The 16,281-nt window shown below is 37.4% G+C and overlaps 1 protein-coding gene across 2 annotated transcripts in view; it reads right to left on the reverse strand.

Moving 5' to 3' along the window:
* Nucleotides 1-469: 469 nt before the first annotated feature.
* QRSL1 (glutaminyl-tRNA amidotransferase subunit QRSL1) overlaps nt 470-16,281 on the reverse strand; it is a 31,374-nt gene continuing 15,562 nt past the window's right edge. Inside the window, exons 6-11 of one of the 2 annotated variants that reach the window (XM_067702445.1) lie at nt 9,650-9,825; nt 9,451-9,563; nt 8,381-8,573; nt 7,710-7,827; nt 3,642-3,847; nt 470-1,020 (exon numbers count right to left, since the gene is read on the reverse strand). In XM_067702445.1, the coding sequence (XP_067558546.1) occupies nt 803-1,020; nt 3,642-3,847; nt 7,710-7,827; nt 8,381-8,573; nt 9,451-9,563; nt 9,650-9,825 (1,024 nt within the window). In that variant the 3' untranslated portion in view covers nt 470-802. The other variant, XM_067702446.1, reaches the window with a different exon arrangement.

Genomic DNA, 16,281 nt, shown 5'->3' on the forward strand with positions numbered 1-16,281 from the left:
AGGTCACAACAAATGTCTCTATGGCATCACTGAGCTTGTTTGGGATCGAACTAGAATGAACTCAGTGTAACATGGAGTTACTCTGGTTCCTTGGCATGGGGCTCTGGAATGGCAGAAGTAAGATTTTAACTGTTAGCAGGAAAGGAAAAAAGTTCTTAGTCATTGCAGCTCTATTCTTAGAGAAGTGTCTGCACCTGGGGCTCTCCCCAGAGAGAGAGGCACACCCTTGTCTTGCAGGACTCTGGGCCCCAGCAGGTTGCACTTCCTCCTGTGCTCAGAGCTCCTCCTCTACCTGCTCTGCTCAGACTTAGAAGTGGATATTCCCATTTTATTGTTTTTGTGCATTTTTAACATCCGCTGAGGCGGCCTCCACCGCATGATGAGTTGCCTGTCAGCTGGGCTGTCCAGGTTATCTCTGGAGGTACCACTTCCTGTTTTTGTTAGTGCTTTGGTTACAAAGATGTACAAGTTTTGAGAGGTTTACTAGTATACTTACATTGCTTACAGTACAGTACTAGTACTGTAAGCAATGTTCTTTTTAATGAACATTTTTACAGAATGCATCATTTTTCAGGAACATGTATCTTGTATTATAATAGAAATCCTGTACTTTGTTTATACTTAGTGGATGCTTAATAAATGCTGACAGATTATTCATAAGTAATTAACTATATCACAAGAATTTTAAAAAGCGATTCCAAGGAATGACTGTGTTGACAGTGAACCAAATTGCAAGATCACTTGACTTTTCTAGAATATAAAATCTTTAAAAGTCATAATTTGCATGATATAGTTATCACTACTATTTTAGAGAAACAGAAGCTAACTTTTCATTTTCAAAGATTGATGAACAATCATCCATTAGCTCCTGAAGCTGAATAACAGGAAACTGTACTTGTTTTTCAAACCATTTGGCAACTGTAAGAAGCTGCTGGTCACAAAATGCACGTCCAATAAACTGTAGTCCGATTGGCAACCCTTGGCTTGAGAGGGCCACAGGGACACTCACTGCTGGCAACCCTGAGGAAAAGAAAGAGACCCATTAAATGTTGATTAATTCTCCACCCTAAGATGCAGAGACCTCTTCCACTTTCCAGTGCCAGTAGGTACAAGACAAGGTTAATGAAAAAGAATCACAAAAATTATATGTATGCTTCTGTATCTTCCTTTGTTCATTTAATATCTTAGAAATCACTGTATATCTGTTCACAGAGACCTTCTTCATTCCTTTTTTATAGCTGCATAGTATTCCATCATGTGCTTTTACCATAATTTATTCAACCATTCTTCTGTGGTTGGAGATTTTGGTTGTTTTCAGTATTTAGCTATTTCATGCCAAGCCCCAGTGAATTACCTTGTGTATTTTTCTGGTATTCCTGAACGTTTCTCAGCTGAAGAGGAACTGTTTCATCAAAAGATAAATGCATATGTAATTAGATATTTTGCCAACTTTCCCTCCAAAAAAGTTGTACCTTTTCAACTCCTATCAGCAAAATGAGTGTTTTCCTACAGCCTCACCTATAGAGTGTGTTGTTCAGTTTTTGAATTTTTGCCAATTTGTTACATGAAAAATAGTAATTCAGGGTAGTTTTAATTTTAGTTTTGGGGAAGAGAAAGTAGGACAGCCTGGGACATCTTGTTATGCCATAAAATAAGAAAGTTTTCAAAAATTAATGGGGGCTGGTCTAAAGGATACGCAACTGTTGGTTAAATTTGAGCATCAAAAATAATGACAGTTAATTACTTATAATACATTGAATTCTTTTAAAAAAGGAAAGCTTTTTTAAAAATTATGTTTTCTTTTTTTAAATTAAGTTATGTATTTTTTGGCTGCGTTGGGTCTTTGTTGCTGTTTGCAGGCTTTCTCTAGTTGCGGCGAGCAGGGACTACTCTGTTGTGGTACACAGGCTTTGCACTGCGGTGGCTTCTCTTGTTGCAGAGCACGGGCTCCAGCCGTGTGGACTTCAGTAGTTGTGGCACATGGGCTTAGTAGTTGTGGCACACGGGCTCAGTAGTTGTGGCACGTGGGCTCAGTAGTTGTGGCTTGTGGGCTGTAGAGCGCAGGCTCGGTTATTGTGATGCACGGACTTAGTTGCTCTGTGGTATGTGGGATCTTCCCAGACCAGGGCTCGAACCCATGTCCCCTGCACTGGCAGGCGGATTCGTAACCACTGCGCCACCAGGGAAGTCCCAGGAAAGCTGTTCTTTAGAGAAGGCTGCTAGCTAACATATGTAGAAGGAATGGTAGAATTAGAAAAGTCAGCATTTTGTAATTCTCTAAGTAATATTTAATTCAGGCAAGGATCATCAATAGATGCTAAAAGTGGGTTCAAGTTTATTGGGAAACACTGTCTCAAAGTATTACATCACCAATTGCTTACAACTGACAAAAGGAAAACGTGCCTTCATAAGGAAAATATCTGGTAGTTACTTCCTTAACCAAGGGATTAACTTAGCTTCCAAAAGTGGGACAAACTGATATTTAACTGTTTCTTGACATGAAGCATATGTAGTATTTGTACCAAAAATGTTTAACTCAACCCAATCATGAGGAAGCAGTCTGACAAATTCAGATTGCAGATGGGATATCCTACAGGTCAAGTGTACTAGACTCCTCAAAAGAGTCAATGTCACTTAAAACAAAATTTTTAAAAGGTTGGGTATTTCTTAGCAGTAACTATGCAGGCCAGAAGAAAGTAGCAAGGCATTTTTTAAGTGCTAAAGAACTGTCAAATCAGAATCATATATCCAGCAAAAATAACCTTTAAAAATGAAAGGAAAATCAGGACATTCTCAGAAGAAAGCTAAGAGAACTGGTTGCCAGCAGACGTACCCTAAAAGAATGGCTAACTGTTCTCCAAACAGAAAGGATATGGTAAAGCAAAGGATCTGATACATCAGGGAGAAATGAACACAGTAAATAAAAGGATAGATAGATAAATACAACAGACTGTTCCCTCTGCCCTTGAGTTTCCTACATTATGTTTGATGATTAAAACAAAAATTATAACAGTCTGATGTGGTTCAGACTGTTGTAGAACATACAGAACTGGGGAGCTGTTCTAGACTTTAAGAGATATCATAAATATATCGGGGAAAACACCCTATAAAAGGCATTTCTGGTACAACTGAGGAAAGTTAAATATGAACTGTATTTGGAATATTATTGTATTTGTGTTAGTTTTCTTAGGTGTGATGATGGAATTGTGGTTATGTAGGAGAATGTCTTTATTCTTAGACGATTCATGCTAAAGTATTTAGGGGTGAAGTAACACGATGTTGAAACTTCCAAATTATTCAAATAAAAGCTGAGTGTGTGTGCGTGTGTGTGTGAAAGAGAGAGAGAGAGAGGAAGGAGAAAGCAAGTGAGGCAAAATGTTAACAAAGATGAATCCAAGCAAAGGACATATGGGTATTCATTATACGACTTCAACTTTTCTGTAGATTTGAAAATTAATGTATGTGTGTGTGGTAAGTGCAAGCCTATAGATACACGCATGCACACACAAACACACATTCCCAAGCATTCCAGAAGGACAAGCTATTGCGTTTAGGGAACAATCTAGCTAGAACCTAAGTCGAAGATCAGGGTGTCTACCTAAAAATTGAAGAAAACCAGAATGTTCTTGAGGGATCCTCACCTGCCATATTTACAGCCTGTGTAAAAAGATCACCCTGGGCACTTCGTGTTCTGTTGTCTTCTCTGATGAACTCTGTGTGTGGCACTGCCTCACTCAAGGTGGTAGGAGTTAGCAAGACATCCACTCCAGAGTTAAAAACATTCACAAAATCACGAGCAATGAGTCGTCTCACCTTCTGTGCTTTGACAAAATAATTCTCATAGTTTCTGTGGAAAAAAGTAGATGACACTTTAAGGGCTTTTCGTTATTTCTTTGAATCAATTCTCATGCATAAGGCTTGTTTAAAAAAACAGATGACACTTTAAGGGCTTTTTGTTATTTCTTTGAATCAATTCTCATGCATAAGGCTTGTTAAAGAATCACTGGATTCTTGGCCTGTTGGAGCAGGCGCCGGTAAGATTCCTAACAACACATAAAAATGAATTTTGTTCAACCACACTGTTACTCTAAAAGTTTGTATAACTGGAATTAATTAAAAATCACCAGTAGATGCAATTCTGTACATATAATCACAAAATATTAACGCTTCCAGGGACATCATTAAACCAGAACATTCATTTTCAGGTGAGGAAAATCAAGTGCATAGCAACTAAATGACTTTCTAAAGGCTGCAAAGATTGACAGGGGTAGAGGAAGGACTAGAACTTAGGTCTCTGGAGGCTCATTCCAATCCTTTCTATTATTATAATGTCCTATTTCATCTATAGTTATAATTATTATAAGGACTCTGAAGTTTTGGAAAATTCTAACATGCCATCAGAATTAGACACTAGAAACTAGCAAGCTCTGGACACAGTAACTGGGGAAAGTATGCAGTGTTTGCAATTTCGTACTTTACAGACAGGTATAGCCCAGGAATGGAAATGTGAAATTCATGAAAAGATGCTTCAGGCCTGCCTGCTGAATGGGAGAAGATATTTGCAAATGCTGTATCTGATAAGGGGTTAATATCCAAAACATGCAAAGAACTCATACAATTCAACATCAAAAAAATAAACAACCAATTAAAAAATGGGCAGAGGCCCAGAACAGAGATTTTTCCAAAGAAGACATACAGATGTGCCAACAGGCACATGAAAAGATGCTCAACCTCACTAATCATCAGAGAAATGCAATTCAAAACTACAATGAAATATCACCGTGAGGCTATTATGGCTATTATCAAAGACAACAGGGCTTCCCTGGTGGCGCAGTGGTTGAGAGTCTGCCTGCCGATGCAGGGGACACGGATTCGTGCCCCGGTCCGGGAAGATCCCACATGCCGCGGAGCGGCTGGGCCCATGAGCCATGGCCGTTGAGCCTGCGCGTCCTCCGGACGGGAGAGGCCACAACAGTGAGAGGCCCACATACAGCAAAAAAAAAAAAAAAAAAAAAGATAACAAATAACAAATACTGGCAAGGATGTAGGAAAAAGGGAACCTTCGTGCACTGTTGGTGGGAATGTAAAGTGGTGCAGCCACTATGGAAAACGGTATGGCGATTCCTCAAAAAATTAAAAATAGAATTACCACACAATGCAGCGATTCCACTCCTGGGTATTTATCCAAAGAAAACAGAAACACTAATTTGAAAAGATATATGCACCCTTATGTTCATTGCAGCATTATTTACAGTAGTTAAGATTTGGAAACCACCTAAAGTGTCCATCAGTAGATGAATGGATAAAGATGTAGTATCAATACATATAAAAAATGGAAAATTAGCCATAAAAAAGAATGAAATCTTGCCATCTGTGACAACATGGATAGACCTAGAGGGTATCATGCTAAGTGAAATAAGTCAGAGAAAGATACTGTATGATTTCACTTATCTGTGGAATCCAAAAAACAAATGAACAAACATAACTAACAGAAACAGAGTCATAGATAAACAAACAGGTGGTTGCCAGAGAAGAGGGGGGTGAGGGGCAAGGAGAGAAATAGGTGAAGGAGATTAAGAGTTATAAACTTTCAGCTATGAAATGTACAGTTTGGGGACTACAGTCAGTAATTATGTAATATCTTTGTATGGTGACAGATGACAACTAGATGTATCATGGTGATCATTTTGAAATGCAGAGAAATATCAAGTCACTTATGTTATGCACCAGGAACTAACATAGTGTTGTAGGTCAATTGTACTTCAAAAACAAACTCACAGAAAAAGAGATCAGATTTGTTGTTACCAGAGGCGGGGTGTGGAGGGAGGGGGAATTGGATGAAGGTGGTCAAAAGGTACAAACTTCCAGTTATAAAATAAATAAGTACTAGGGATGTAATGCACAACATGATAAATATAATTAACACGGCTGTATGTTATACACGAACGTTGATAAGAGAGTAAATCCTAAGAGTTCTCATCATAAGAAAAAAATTTTTTCTTCCTATTTCTTTAATGGTGTGTCTATATGAGATGATAGATGTTCACTAAACTAATTGTGGTAATAAAAAAAATAATAAAGGATATGGTTACTCCCCACCCACCCCCAAAAGAAAAAATGCTTACTTTACTGAAAAGATTAAGGAATTAGCCAGACATAGGCGTAACTATAAGTCAATGATGCAAAGAGATGGAAAAAGAAAATACTCCTTAGATCCTCCTGAAGCTGTTAATGAAGGTGGCGAAAGTATTAATCATTCTAACTTCAGTTTCCTCACCTGAAAAATGGATATAACAACTCCAATCTTTCTGAGGACCAAATACAATGAGTTAAAAATGTGAAATCTTTTTATCCCGAAAAATGCTATAGAAATATCAGATGTCCTTATTATCATTTGACCACAGGATCTATAGGGAGATGAATGCAGGCATCACGTATAATTTACCCAACAGCTGATGGCTTAAATAATGTACTAACAATATCTTTTTATAAAAGAACAAATACTTCTATTAAACTTCTTCCTACTTTAAATATAGTTCAAAAGCCCAACTTCTGCTTCCATCAATGATGGGAATATTAGGGATGGATTTTCTCTGCCATTTTAAACAACCGAAAACTAGACAAAATGAAACAACCATTTTCAGACATTAGACAACATTAGAAGGGAAGCAAATAAACAAAGCCCTTTGATTTCCCCATTAATCAAATAATAATTTTAGTTTTTGTTTTCCAGCTTTATTGATACAATTAACTATAAAATTGCTGTGTGTGTATATATATATATATACACACATGCACACACACATACATACAATGGAATATTATTCATTATTACATATATATATATACACACACACACACACCATATTTTCTTTGTCCATTCATCTGTTGACAGCCACTTAGGTTGTTTCCATGTCTTGGCTACTGTGAATAATGCTTTGAGGCAGTGATTTCTTTCCTTCAGATATATACCCAGAAGTAGGATTTCTGGATCACATGGTAATTCTCTTTTTAATTTTTTGGGGAATCTCCATGCTGTTTTTCACAGTAGCTGTTCAAATAGTATCTTTGGAAAAAGTAATCCTAACTATTGGCCCTGAGGAGATGCACAGATGAATAAAATGCTATGTATGTATGTATGTATCTATCTATCTATCTATGGGACATAGAGCAAAACCCCAGGAAGCTACTGGTACAACCACTCTTGCTTTTTCACACTTCTCATGTCCTCTTAGACAGACCTGGTAGTATAGAAGATGAATCCTATTCACAAGATGGTGAACAAACTTATACCAAAGTCATAGTAATTTAAAATTCTTTTTTGGAGTGAACAGATACATGATGCAAGGGAAAACTACATTGATTCACTAAGTTTTTTAAGAGACACCAGTGTAACTTCCTGCTTAAGGCTCTCAGAGCAGTAAGACAATGTGGCAATAATAAGGGACATTTAATGAGGCTAAAATCCTTCAGGGCTTCCTACTTAGCTTGTACTAATCATTCAACTAGAGCATCAATGATTTGGTTTGTTTTTGAATAACCAGGAGCCAAAAGTACCATAAATGGGCCTTTAATTACGATTTCTAATTTAAATCATAAGGATTTTGCTTCCTTAGCAAATATCTCAACTTACAAGACTTGACAGACATGCTACTACTTTACTATGGAGTTTTCAAGAATGGGGAAAATTCCTAAGCTGATTATCTTACTCTTTTAATAAGAAAAAGTTTCCTGAGAGGATTCGTCCTCTCACCACATCATTGAAGCCTTCTCGTCTGGTTGCAGCATACATGGCTTCAGTAGACACATCAATGTCACATCTGTGACCTGATAACAAAAAACAAAAACAAACAAACAAAAACCCACGAAACATTAATTGAAAAGGAAGTAAAGTTTTGGCTGAAAAGCAGGTCTAGATTCACATTTGTGACCAATACTAAAATTTCATGAGATTGACCTTAATGGTTTCTCTTTTTCATCTGCCTTTGGACTGACTGACTTGTCAGGAAGCAAGGAGAGAGAAAATGATAATGAAGAGGGAAACTTCAGTTGTTCACTCCCTCATTCATTCATTCATTTTATTCAGATGTTTACTGAGCTCATACCCTGTGCCAGGTACCACACTGTATGGACTGATAATACAAAGCTAAAATACTCTACCTTCAAGATACGCACAGTCCAGAGGGTGAGCTGAAGATACAGAGATATTATGATGAATAGTGTGACTATAATGCTAAAATGACAAAGGTAAAAGGATTCACTGATTTACTTCTCTAAATCTTAACATTATCCCTGGCAATAATATATTTTGCTACTAATAAACGAACCTTTCAAATGTTTGAGACAACTTCCTTAAAAATCCAAAACACAGGCAACTTACCATACTCTAGCCCATCAAATCTTGCCATATTCGACGCCACTTCCGATGTACACAATACATGGTAGCAGACAATTGAGTAACTGGTGTGGGGCAGGGACACTTCAATTACTTTGGCGCCCTCAGACTCAAAGAGATTAGCAGCTTTGGACCAAAGAGATTGTACTTCACTCGACAATTCTGGTGTAAGATATTCCTTATTGGAAAAAGTCAAAATACAGAAATTAGAATATCTGTATAGATGGTGTCATAAAAATTTGTACTCCAGAAACTTTGGCAATACATTAGAACATCTGATTAAATTGCTAGCAGGTAGCTAGAAAGACTGAACTAATTTAAGAGTGCTTATGGCATGACAAGATACTGTGAGCTCGATATAATAATATTAAAGATTGGAGATCTGGTTGGAGAACTTATATTTGTTAAATGTTCATTATATATCAGGCACTCTGCTAGATACTTTCCACACGTTCTCTCATTTAATGCTTTTAACAGTCTTACGATGTAGGTATTATCATCCTTCTTTTTATTAATGAAAAATATTGAGACTAGAGAAGTTAACTAACTCTCCTAATGTTACATAGCAGGTAAGTAGAGGATCCAGGATTCTCAACTAAGTCTGTTTCTCTCTAAATCCTTAAAAGTAGGCACATCTATTACCTTAATTGAAGATTTTAAAGATTTAAGGATTTTACAGTATTTCTCTACAGCAGTGGTCTCAACAGGGGGCAGTTTCCTCTCCTCTTCCTCTCAACCAGGGGATATCTGGTAACATCTGTAGACAGTTTTGCTAGTGGGGCAGTGGTGGTGGTGGGGATGCTACCTCTAGGGTTAGAGGCCAGCGATGCTGCTCAACATCTTACAATGCACAGCACAGTCTCCCAGAACAAAAAATTATTGCTAAGCTCAAAGTTAAAATGTTAAAAGGTTAGTAATTTAACATATCTATTTTCATGTGCTCAGGTCACATAGCTAATAAAAGTGGCAGAGCAGGGCTTCAAACCCAACCAGTCTGTTTCCCAAGTCTGTGCTCTGTATTTGACTTGACAGTACTTTTGTAAAGAGAGACTTACCTTCGGAATTCCTATACATAGTTTGCTCATATCTGTCAAACTGCGAAGCGTAAATGGTTTAACAGGATCTTGAATTGTGGTAGAATCTTTGGGATCATGCCCAGCTAGTATACCTGTAAGTAGGAATATTTATGAGTGACAGACACAGTACTGAAGTGAAATAACAATGTTTTGAAACTATATGGAATCGTTTAAATACCCAACACAATGGCTGCATCATCCACACATCTGGTTAAGATTCCTGGCACATCCATTGAATTCACCAGGGGAATGAGGCCATGACGAGAAACTAAGCCGTAGCTAGGTTTCAAACCAACAACCCCACAGTGGGCAGCTGGATTTCTGGTTGATCCTCCTGTATCTGATCCTAAAGCCCTGAAATTTAAATGAAATTCTCTTTAGCAGGATAATATATCTCTAATTATATTTGAAATTTATCTTTTTAAATGTATATTTTAAAAATGTATTTCCTCCTGATTTTACAAAAAATAAAACGTGCTCATCTCAGAGAATTTATTTTATTTTATTTTTTTTGTGATACGCGGGCCTCTCACTGTTGTGGCCTCTCCCGTTGAGGAGCACAGGCTCCAGACGCGCAGGCTCAGCGGCCATGGCTCATGGGCCCAGCCGTTCCGCGGCATGTGGGATCTTCCCGGACTGGGGCACGAACCCGTATCCCCTGCATCGGCAGGAGGACTCTCTACCACTGTGCCACCAGGGAAGCCCCAGAGAATTCTTAAAATACAGGAAAGTGTAAAGATGTAACAAAATATTCCACCACCCTGAGGCAAGCACTGTTAACATTTTGGCATAGTAACTTCGTCTTTTTTTTTTTTTTTTTTAACATCTTTATTGGAGTATAATTGCTTTACACTGGTGTGTTAGTTTCTGCTTTATAACAAAGTGAATCAGTTATACATATACATATGTTCCCATACCTCTTTCCTCTTGCGTCTCCCTCCCACCCTCCCTATCCCACCCCTCTACGTGGTCACAAACCACCGAGCTGATCTCCCTGTACTATGCAGCTGCTTCCCACTAGCTATCTGTTTTACATTTGGTAGTATATATAAGTCCATGCCACTCTCTCACTTCGTCCCAGCTTACCCCTTCCCCTCCCCGTGTCCTCAAGTCCATTCTCTAATTCTGCGCCTTTATTCCTGTCCTGACCCTAGGTTCTTCAGAGCCATTTTTTTTTTTAGATTTCATACATATGTGTTAGCATACGGTATTTGTTTTTCTCTTTCTGACTTACTTCACTCTGTATGACAGACTCTAGGTCCATCTACCTCACTACAAATAACTCAATTTCGTTTCTTTTTATGGCAGAGTAATATTCCACTGTATATATGTGCCACATCTTCTTTATCCATTCATCTGTTGATGGACACTTAGGTTGCTTCCCTGTCCTGGCTATTGTAAATAGAGCTGCAATGAACATTTTGGTATATGACTCTTTGAATTATGGTTTTCTCAGGGTATATGCCCAGTAGTGGGATTGCTGGGTCATATGGTAGTTCTATTTCTAGTTTTTAAGGAAACTCCATATTGTTCTCCATAGTGGGTGTATCAATTTACATTCCCACCAACAGTGCAAGAGGGTTCCCTTTTCTCCACACCCTCTCCAGCATTTATTGTTTCTAGATTTTTTGATGATGGCCATTCTGACCAGTGTGAGATGATATCTCCTTGCAGTTTTGATTTGCATTTCTCTAATGATTAATGATGTTGAGCATTCGTTCATGTGTTTGTTGGCAATCTGTATGTCTTCATTGGAGAAATGTCTATGTAGGTCTTCTGCCCATTTTTGGATTGGGTTGTTTATTTTTTTGATATTGAGCTGCATGAGCTGCTTGTCAATTTTGGAGATTAATCCTTTGTCAGTTGCTTCATTTGCAAATATTTTCTCCCATTCTGAGGGTTGTCTTTTCGTCTTGTTTATGGTTTCCTCTGCTGTGCAAAAGCTTTGAAGTTTCATTAGGTCCCATTTGTTTATTTTTGTTTTTATTTCCATTTCTCTAGGAGGCGGGTCAAAAAGGATCTTGCTGTGATTTATGTCATAGAGTGTTCTGCCTATGTTTTCCTCTAAGAGTTTTATAGTGTCTGGCCTTACATTTAGGTCTTTAATCCATTTTGAGATTATTTTTGTGTATGGTGTTAGGAAGTGTTCTAATTTCATACTTTTACATGTACCTGTCCAGTTTTCCCAGCACCACTTATTGAAGAGGCTGTCTTTTCTCCACTGTATATTCTTGCCTCCTTTATCAAAGATAAGGTGACCATATGTGCATGGGTTTATCTCTGGGCTTTCTATCCTGTTCCATTGATCTATATTTCTGTTTTTGAGCCAGTACCATACTGTCTTGATTACTGTAGCTTTGTAGTATAGTCCAAAGTCAGGGAGCCTGATTCCTCCAGCTCCATTTTTCGTTCTCAAGATTGCTTTGGCTTTTGTGTTTCCATACAAATTGTGAAATTTTTTGTTCTAGTTCTGTGAAAAATGCCACTGGTGGTTTGATAGGGATTGCATTGAATCTGTAGATTGCTTTGGGTAGTAGAGTCATTTTCACAATGTTGATTCTTCCAATCCAAGAACATGGTATATCTCTCCTTCTATTTGTATCATCTTTAATTTCTTTCATCAGTGTCTTATAATTTTCTGCATACAGGTCTTTTGTCTCCTTAGGTAGGTTTTTATTTTTATTTTTTTTAAATTATTTATTTATTTATTTATGGCTGTGTTGGGTCTTCGTTTCTGTGCGAGGGCTTTCTCCAGTTGTGGCAAGCGGGGGCCACTCTTCATTGTGGTGTGCGGGCCTCTCACTATTGCGGCGTGTGGGCCTCTCACTATTGCGGGCTTGTTGCGGGGCACAGGCTCCAGACGCGCAGGCTCAGTAGTTGTGGCTCACGGGCCTAGTTGCTCCACGGCATGTGGGATCTTCCCCGACCAGGGCTCGAACCTGTGTCCCCTGTATTGGCAGGCAGATTCTCAACCACTGCGCCATCAGGGAAGCCCTCCTTAGGTAGGTTCATTCCTAGATATTTTATTCTTTTTGTTGCAGTGGTAAATGGGAGTGTTTTCTTTATTTCACTTTCAGATTTTTCATCATTAGTGTATAGGAATGCCACAGATTTCTGTGCATTAATTTTGTATCCTGCTACTTTACCAAATTCATTGATTAGCTCTAGTAGTTTTCTGGTAGCATCTTTAGGATTCTCTATGTATAGTATCATGTCATCTGCAAACAGTGACAGCTTTACTTCTTCTTTTCCAATTTGGATTCCTTTTATTTCTTTTTCTTCTCTGACTGCTGTCGCTAAAACTTCCAAACTATGTTGAATAATAGTGGTAAGAGTGGGCAACCTTGTCTTTTTCCTGATCTTAGTGGAAATGGTTTCAGTTTTTCATCATTGAGGATGATGTTTGCTGTGGGTTTGTCATATATGGCCTTTATTATGTTGAGGAAAGTTCCCTCTATGCCTACTTTCTACAGGGTTTTTATCATAAATGGGTGTTGAATTTTTTTTTTTTTTTTTTGGGTGTTGAATTTTGTTGAAAGCTTTCTCTGCATCTATTGAGATGATCATATGGTTTTTCTCCTTCAATTTGTTAATATGGTGTATCACGTTGATTGATTTGCATATATTAAAGAATCCTTGCGTTCCTGGAATAAACCCCACTTGATCATGGTGTATGATCCGTTTAATGTGCTGTTGGATTCTGTTTGCTAGTATTTTGTTCAGGATTTTTGCATCTATGTTCATCAGTGATATTGGCCTGTAGTTTTCTTTCTTTGTGACATCTTTGTCTGGTTTTGGTATCAGGGTGATGGTGGCCTTGTAGAATGAGTTGGGGAGTGTTCCTCCCTCTGCTATATTTTGGAAGAGTTTGAGAAGGATAGGTGTTAGCTATTCTCTAAATGTTTGATAGAATTCGCCTGTGAAGCCATCTGGTCCTGGGCTTTTGTTTGTTGGAAGATTTTTAATCACAGTTTCAATTTCAGTGCTTGTGATTGGTCTGTTCATATTTTCTGTTTCTTCCTGGTTCAGTCTCGGCAGGTTGTGCATTTCTAAGAATTTGTCCATTTCTTCCAGGTTGTCCATTTTATTGGCATAGAGTTGCTTGTAGTAACCTCATGATCCTTTGAATTTGTGCAATGTCAATTGTTACTTCTCCTTTTTAATTTCTAATTCTATTGATTTGAGTCTTCTCCCTTTTTTTCTTGATGAGTCTGGCTAATGGCTTATCAATTTTGTTTATCTTCTCAAAGAACCAGCTTTTAGTTTTATTGATCTTTGCTATCATTTCCTTCATTTCTTTTTCATTTATTTCTGATCTGATATTCAAGTCTTTTTTTTAATGAATTTTTCTTTCACGGTTCAGGTCATTCTGTAATCATAAGTTTCCATCTCTTTTTTGCTTATCATGAGCCTTTTACTATGTCAATAAAATTACTGAAAATTTTAAATATGTATAATACTCTATCATATCAATTGGCAATTCCCAACTGATTCCCATTTTTAAAGTCCGTTCTCCTATCCATATACATACAAATCTTTCTTTTAAGTTCTTTATTTTCTTAATTGAAGTATAGTTGATTTACAGTGTTGTGTTAATTTCTGCTGTACAGCAAAGTGCCTCAATTATACACATATATACATTCTTTTTTATATTCTTTTCCATTATGGTTTATTCCAGGATACTGGATATAGTTCCCTGTGCTAGACAGTAGGACCTTGTTGTTTATCCATTCTATATGTAATAGTTTGCATCTACTAACCCCAAACTCCCAGTCGATCACTTCCCCTCTCCACCTCCCCCTTGGCAACCACAAGTCTGCTCTCTCTGTCTGTGAGTCTTTCTGTTTCGTAGTTAGGTTCATCTGTGCCATATTTTAGATTCCACATATAAGTGATATCATATGGTATTTGTCTTTCTGACTTACTTCACTTAGTATGATAATCTCTAGTTGTATCCATGTTGCTACAAATGGCATTACTTCATTCTTTTTTATGGCTGAGTAGTATTCCATTATATACATGAATTTTCTTTATCCATCCATCTGCTGATGGACATTTAGGTTGTTTCCATGTCTTGGCTATTGTGAATAGTGTTGCAGTGAACACAGGGGTGCATGTAACTTTTTGAATTATAGTTTTGTCTGAATATATGCCCAAGAGTGGGATTGCTAGATCATATAGTAATTCTATTTTTAGTTTTCGGAGAAACTTCCATACTGTTTTCCACCGTGGCTGCACCAACTTACATTCCTACCAACGGTGTAGGAGGGTTCCCTTTTCTCCACACCCTCTCCAGCATTTGTTATTTGTAGACTTTTTAATGATGGCCATTCTGACCAGTGTGAGGTGGTGTGGTACCTCACTCTAGTTTTGATTTGTGTTTCTCTAATAATTAGTGATGTTGAGTATCTTTTCATGTGCCTATTGGCCACCTGTATGTCTTCTTTAGAGAAATGTCTATTTAGGTCTCCTGCCAGTTTTTTGATTGGGTTGTTTGTTTTTTTGATATAGAGCTGTATGAGCTGTTTGTACATTTTGGATATTAAGCCCCTGTTGGTTGCATTGTTTGCAAATATTTTCTCCTATTCCATAGGTTGTCTTTTTGTTTTATGGTTTCCTTTGCTGTGCAAAAGCTTCTAAGTTTGATTAGGTCCCACTTGTTTATTTTTATTTCTATTGCCTTGGGAGACTGACCTAAGAAAACATTGGTACAATTTATACACATACAAATCTTATACCTTCTTTTAATGGCAATTTTATAATATGCTTTTACAAACTAAACACACCCCTCCCAGAAATTCAGATACAGCCATTCTACTACCTTATTTAGATTCATGGCTAGAAATGTATTTTAAGTTATTTAAACATTTATGTTGTTGCCAGCTAGAATAACTGCATAATAAAGTACTTGTAGGGAATTCCCTGGTGGTCCAGTAGTTAGGACTTTGTGCTTTCACTGCCGAGGGCCTGGGTTTGATCTCTGGTTGGGGATCCCACAAGCCATGCAGTGCAGCAATCAATCAATCAATCAATAAAGTACTTTGTAATAAACACCTTTAGACATAAATCTTTGTCCATATATCTGATTAAATTTTAGGCTAGCTTCCAGGAAGTAGAGTTAATGGGACAAAAGGTCTACCTGTCATTATGAGTTCTTAATATATTTTGTCAAATTACTTGTCAGAAAGGTTATGCCAATTTATATTCCCAATTGCAGTGAGTCGGATTTTTTTATGTTTCATTATCATCACTGAATACTAGCAGCTCTTAAAATTTGGTTAATTTGATAACCTAAAGCTTTGCTAATGTGCATTTGTGAATAAATTTTCACATCTATTTGTATTTGCATTACCCAACTATGAAGTGTCTGTTCATTTCTTTGCTTAGTTATCTATAGAGTCTATGTTTTTCTTATTAAGAAAAAAACCTTGAGGACATTATGCTAAGTGAAATAAGTGAGTCACAAAAGCACAAATACTGCACAATTTCACTTATATGAGGTACCTAGAGTGGTCAAATTCACAGTGACAGAAAGTAAAAGAGTGGTGGCCAGGGGCTGGAGAGGTGGGGGGAGGGCAAATGGGAGGCTATTGTTTAAGTGGTATAGAGTTTAAGCTTTGCAAATGAAACAAGTTCTGGAGACTGGCTGTGTGATAATGTGGATGTACTTAACCCCACAGAATTGTACACTTAAAAATAGTTAAGACGAGAAATTTTGTTATGTATATTTTACCACAATTAAAAATTTTAAAATTTTAACTATTTCAGGAAAAAAGGTTTTTCTAATTAGAAAAGTGTAATGTCTACTGT

Source organism: Pseudorca crassidens, chromosome 13 (genome assembly GCF_039906515.1).
Source record: "Pseudorca crassidens isolate mPseCra1 chromosome 13, mPseCra1.hap1, whole genome shotgun sequence".
Taxonomy (NCBI): domain Eukaryota; kingdom Metazoa; phylum Chordata; class Mammalia; order Artiodactyla; family Delphinidae; genus Pseudorca; species Pseudorca crassidens.